The sequence below is a fragment of the Saimiri boliviensis genome, chromosome 1, assembly GCF_048565385.1.
Source record: "Saimiri boliviensis isolate mSaiBol1 chromosome 1, mSaiBol1.pri, whole genome shotgun sequence".
NCBI classification, from domain to species: Eukaryota; Metazoa; Chordata; class Mammalia; order Primates; family Cebidae; genus Saimiri; species Saimiri boliviensis.
Window position 1 is genome coordinate 63,397,305 of NC_133449.1, and position 5,538 is coordinate 63,402,842.

At 58.3% G+C, this 5,538-nt stretch overlaps 2 protein-coding genes across 2 annotated transcripts in view; one reads left to right on the forward strand and one right to left on the reverse strand.

Annotated features, from left to right (window-relative positions):
• Window positions 1–1,615, forward strand: part of M1AP (meiosis 1 associated protein) — an 82,279-nt gene extending 80,664 nt beyond the window's left edge. Inside the window, exon 10 of the mRNA XM_003922568.4 lies at window positions 688–1,615. Within this exon, the coding sequence (XP_003922617.1) occupies window positions 688–852 (165 nt within the window). The 3' untranslated portion in view covers window positions 853–1,615. The remainder of the gene's footprint in view (window positions 1–687) is intronic.
• Window positions 1,616–2,005: 390 nt separating this feature from the next.
• DOK1 (docking protein 1) lies at window positions 2,006–4,827 on the reverse strand. Its single transcript, XM_010333411.3, has 5 exons — window positions 4,695–4,827; window positions 4,059–4,358; window positions 3,844–3,928; window positions 3,451–3,635; window positions 2,006–3,245 (listed from the first exon to the last, which is right to left on the reverse strand). The coding sequence occupies exons 1-5, from the start codon at window positions 4,752–4,754 to the stop codon at window positions 2,439–2,441; spliced, it is 1,437 nt and encodes a 478-aa protein (XP_010331713.1). The 5' UTR covers window positions 4,755–4,827; the 3' UTR covers window positions 2,006–2,438.
• Between the last annotated feature and the right edge of the window lie 711 nt (window positions 4,828–5,538).

Consider the following 5,538-nt stretch of genomic DNA (forward strand, 5'->3'; position numbering starts at 1 on the left):
GCTGCAGTGAGCCAAGATTGTGCCACTGCACTCCAGCCTGGGTGACAGAGCAAGATCCTGTCTCAATAAAAAATAAAAAATTCTTGGCCAGGCTCGGTGGCTCATGCCTGCAATCCCAGCACTTTGGGAGGCCAAGGCAAGCAGATCATGAGTCAAGAAATTGAGACCATCCGGGCCAACATGGTGAAATCCCATGTCTACTAAAAAATACAAAAAATTAGCTGGGTGTGGTGGTGTTCACCTGTAGTCCCAACTATTCGGAAGGCTGAGGCAGGAGAATTGCTTGAACTCGGGAGATGGAGGTTGCAGTGAGCCAAGATCGCGCCACTGCACTCCAGCCTGGCGCCTGGCAACAGAGCAAGACTCTGTCTCAAAAAAAAAAAAAAAAAAAAAAATTCTCATTTTGTCTCAGCTAAAATTACAGAAGGACATTTCCAAACTAGAGGTAGGAGCAGGGGCCACAACAAGTTAGCTGCTGGGCAAGCTGCCAGAGGTAGGACACTGGCCAAGGAGACAGGCACTGTGGAGGCTAGGCTCAAGGGACTCTAAATCATTGTCCTGGGCCTTGAGGCTGTTACTCCAGGGACGGGACTTACCAAAGAGTTAGGACAGAAAGCCCAACAGAGAATGGGATAGGCACGCAGAAACTCTGATCTTCAAAGAAGGCTCTGATTGCTCTCTTTGCAGACTGGGCAGTTGCAGACCAACCGAGCTCGAGCCACTGTGGCCCCCCTGCCTGTGACTCCTGTCCCAGGCAGAGCCTCCAAGACGCCAGCGCCAGCAGCCGGCAAAACTTCCTCAGACACCTTCTTTCTGCCTTCGGAGTGGAAGGAGGATGCCTCAGGGCCCTAAGTCACCAGCACCAGAGCCTAACCACATCCATGCTCAAGTTCACATAATGGCTATCAGTGGTCAGACCTACTTTCTATCTGCCTGAGCCTCTGTGAGTGAGGGCTGACTGGGAAACAAGAGCCTTCCCCGCCTGTTTCATGCTGTCCCACTCCTCAAGTGGAGAAGCAATACCCTCGAGCCTGTCCCTTCTTCAGCAAGGACTCTCATTTTCTTTTGAATCATTTGATACTGTTTACAGAGGTGATTAAACACCCAGTAAGCTTCCACCATTGTTAGACGCATTCCCAACCCAGAATTTCTTCTTGTAGCTCTGTGTGAGCAGGTGGATGAGGTCACGTCACCTTTGGTAAATTGGGCCTCAGGAACAAGGAGGAGGTTTTCAAAGCTCAAAGACAAGTAGGATTGAAATCCAAGCCTCATTTCAGAGCCTGCGGCCTTCCCGCAACACCACCAGGCTTCAGCCTCCGAACAGACAAGTGCTTGGTACCTACGTGCAAAGTGTGTGTTGTGGGAGTGCTGCCATATAGCCCAGAACAGGGGAGAGGATGGTGTAGAAAATACCTACTCCTTTCCTGTTACCCTCTCCCCACAAGCACCCCCCTTCCTGTTGCTCCTTCCATCCACGGAATAGCTACCGTTTATAAAATGCTTCCTCTAGGTTGGGAGCAGTGGCTCACACCTGCAATCACAACACTTTGAGAGGCTGAGGCAGGATGATCACTTGAGGCCATGAGTTCGAGACCAGCCTGGGCAAAATAGTAAAACCCCCATCTCTACATAAATAGTAAATAAAAACTAAAACAAACAAAAAACCACTCTGTGCTTCAGATTACACTAAATACTTACACTGTATCTAATTTCATACAAAAAGCCCTGTGAGGTAGAGCTCAATATAGTTTTCCCATTTTACAGAGGGACACAGGGGAAACTGAGGGTTGCAGATGTTACACAACTCACCCAGGGCCACAGAGCTCTCGTCTAGCCTAGGGCAGCCTGAATTGACTCCCCAGGCTCTGAAACGTCACCCTCCTGTTCCCTTCCTGGGCCCCTTTCCTCTCCATGACTCTCAACACATTCCTGGTTCTCCTCTTGATCCCCACCACACCCAACCCACCCACTGTGTCCCCTCTTTCTGTTCACACACATAAAACTCTTAAACCCAAGCTGACTTTAATGAGAATTTAAAATTTTTGGAATAGATATCTGGCAAAGAACAACGCAGGGGTAAGGATCCAGGCACATTCCAGCATCTCCGAGACCTCCACACAGACCCTCAAACTGCACCCACTCTGACCATGCCCCATTTTCCACAGACCTGCTCCCACAGCTGTCCCTTCCTTTCAGGAAGTGGGGAAGGGATGGCTTTAGGGGGATGTAGAGCCCATCCGTCAGCCCTGTCATCTGTCCCACTTCTTAGGACTTCCTGGGATAGTCCTTCCCTTGACTCCCCCATCCCTCTGGTCCCCTGCTCTCACACAACATGGCTCCTCCCACCCTCTGGCTTCTGCTGGTTCTAACCATTTTCTTTGACCCCAGTGCCACCTCCCCATGGTTCTCCTCAGCGACCTCAGGCCTTGCCCTCCTTCTCAGGTAGAGCCCTCTGACTTGACCCCAGTCCTGTCAGTCCCTACTCTAGAGAGCCCACAGTCCCAGCTCCCTGAGGCTCCGCTCTTCTGGACCTGGCTGTACAGGGCTGAATTGTGTCTTTTGCTGCCACTGCCAGTTGCAGTACCAGGTTCAGGTAAGGCTAGGCCCTGGGGCTTGGGAGCAGGGAGGGGCTTTGTGCTCCGGGAGGGTGGCACAGCATAGTCATCAGTGGCAGGGTTGTAGGGGAGCTCATAGCCTTCCTCCTTCACCCGAGCCTGGCACCACCATGCATCCTTGAGCTCCCGAGGCAGATCATAAAGGCCCTGGGGAGGGGCTGGGGCCAGGCCCTCGGGTTCATCATAGATGGGATCCTCTTTGGGGTCCGTCAGCTTGGCCTTCATCAACTGCTGCTGCGCATGCTCATACAAGTCCCAATAGAGCGCTTTCTTCCGTTGTACTCCCTCTCCTGCCCGAGCAGGGGTGCTGTCCAAGGGATCTGAGTATAGGGAGTCCTGGGAAGGGTGTGGAGTAATTCGCAGGGAGTCTAAGGGCTCAGCATACAGGGCTGGGGCACTGTCGAGGAGCTCTTGGGGGCCAGGTGGGGAAGGCAACTTCCCCTCTGCCACCTCCCCTTCATGGGAGTCAGCTCTGAGAACATCGTGCCCCTGTCCCGCCTTTCCCTGGGCCTTCTGCCGGTGGATGGCAGTCTCGACTGCTTGGAAGATGTCATTTCCCTGTGCTGTCTGGAAGGTGAAGGTTCCAGGGCCCGAGGGGCAGCGGCGGCCGGCCTCAAAAGAGAACATGACCTGAGGAGGGTGGAAAGGGAGCCATCAGAGGAAATGAGTCACAGGCCGGTATTAATTAGGGTATCTACAAAGAGACCACCTGGGAACAGACGTGGGGTCTCCGGGTAGGCAAGAAAGGGGAATCCGAAGGTCAGAACTACCCACCTCTGCCCTGCCCCACCCACAGCTGCCCAACCCAGGAAGCCCTCCGGGACAGCCCCTTCACCTTGTCCCGGCCATAGCGACGCAACAGAGTGTAGGGCCAGGACAGGAGTGGCTCCAGTATATGACTCTGGGTTCCCACGGTCAGGAGAGTCAGCCTCTCAGCCTCCACCCTCAGCATGTAGGAGCCATGCAGGCCACAGCGCTCGGCGGCCTCAGTCCTCTGCACCGTTACCCAGAATTGGGATCCTGGAAGGCATATACAATTAGCTGCGGCAGGAGGGACGTGGGCAGCAGTGGGGACCCCGAGGCCTCAGGAGCACAGTGTCCAAGCACTCACTTGGAAGCCAGATCTCAGGGCCTTCCTACTTCCCCATGGGTCCCTGGGTATCCACCCACTTCCCAAAGGCACTCCTCCTCCTCACTCCATCCCTGCCCAGCTTTCTCAGGCATCTACCTTCCCAGGTGGGGCTGTACAAGGAGTTCTCCAGCATCTCCAGAGCAGAAAGCTTAGGTGGGTTATCGGTAGTCCAGCTGCCTTTCTGTAGTACAGAGAGCATCAAGAAACCTGTGATTTCCTCAACGCAGCTGGGGAGGTGGGAGCGGGTCTGAGCCAACCCCATTTCTCTGCCTCTGTAACTGCCCCCACCCCGCATCGCCGCAGCCCCTCACCGGAAAGGCGTTTCGGCATAGCATCTGCACCCAGGCTGCACTGGACGGTGCGTCGGCCGCCAGCAGGTGCGAGCGCTGAGCAGTGTCCAGGCGGAAAGCAGTGGCGCCGGGCTCAGGAGGGGTCTCCACGGTGACGGGGGCCACACTCACACACTCAGCCAGACGGATCACCTTGCAGTCCAGGCGGCGCGAGCTCCCTCGGCCACCTCCAGAGCTCGACCCCTTATGGTCAAAGAACTCGAGCCGCGCTACGCCGTGGGGACTAGCCGGGTAGAGCACGGCCCAGGTCTTCCTCCACCTCTAGGGAGAGAGCGAGAGGGCTGGAGAGGGAGTGGCGTGCGCGGGCGGTCCCGGTCGCGACGGGGAAGGAGGGAGCGGCGCAGGCCGATTTGGGGTCTGGGGCTTCCAAACGGGGGACGAAGTTTCCCAAGGAGGATGCCACTCCCTCTCTCCAGGACCGGAATCCCGAGACTACAGACGCTTCTCAGGAGCGTGCAAAGCAGCTTCGCGGGAAAAGTCACAGGCTCTCCAACTCCCGGCGCCGCGCTCCAGCCCGCTGCCCACCTCTCCCTGTTTCTGGGCTCTCTCACCCACTACTAGCCCGGATGGGGTTCGGCATCCGCGGCCCCCGACTACCTTGGTCCCAAAGCGCTGACTCTGCAAAAAGAGCGGCCCTTCCATCTCTGCTCCGTCCATGGCCCCTGGCAGTTCCTTCCGCGCTTCCTGGCCCTGCGGCGGGAGGCGGGGCGGGAGGCGGGGCCGGGTTCCCTGGAGGCGTTTCCGTCCCTCCCAGCAGGCCGGCAGCCGCTGAGGGGTCGCAGTGGGGTGAGGGAGACCATCGAGAAGGAAGGGTGGTGGTCCCCGGATTAGCCGGGCAGTGCAGCACCCCAAGCCCCTACCCGCCGTCGCGAGGGCGCGCCGGTGGTTCCACGGAGAGAAAGTCCTCGGCTTCGGCGGGAAGGCCCCGGCCTCTGGGCTGGCTGGCTGCGCGTGACGTCATATGCCCAACATGACATCAGGGTGAAAGCCGTGACATCACCCCGAAAGCGCCGGCAGGCGCCCGGGGACACCGGAGAGACCCACAAGGGCCTCCGGGGCTTCAGTTCCCCCTGCCGGGCCCGCCCCCAGCCCCGCCCGAGCCGGGCTGTTTACACTCCGCCGGCCGGGACTCGGAGCGGGGGCCGGCGGCTGGGGCTGGACCGCTTCCCGCCACCACGGGGGCCGCCCCGCCGCCCGGCGGCCGCTTGCAAGTCGACTCCCTGACCGCAGCGGCCAGGCCTCCATGCCAAGGAAGAGAAAGCTGCTTTGAGCGGGCCGGGGAGGGGGAGGGGGCGCGGCAGTAGCCAGCTCCACGGGGAGGGAGGACCCAGAGGAGGCGAGGAAGGAGCTGGCCGGGAAGAATGGAGGGAGAAGGCGGAATGTGGGAGGGCTGAGGGAGATGTGGGAGGGACGATCGGAGAGGGGGGAGAGAGGGGGGTCC

Coding starts and splice junctions, on each gene's coding strand:
- DOK1 (XM_010333411.3), bottom strand. CDS start 4,754: ATGGACGGAGCAGAGATGGAAGGGCCGCTCTTTTTGCAGAGTCAGCGC. Junction 3,929..4,058: donor TATGCCGAAACGCCTTTCCG/GTGAGGGGCTGC, acceptor TCTGTACTACAG/AAAGGCAGCTGGACTACCGA. Junction 3,636..3,843: donor GTACAGCCCCACCTGGGAAG/GTAGATGCCTGA, acceptor TATGCCTTCCAG/GATCCCAATTCTGGGTAACG.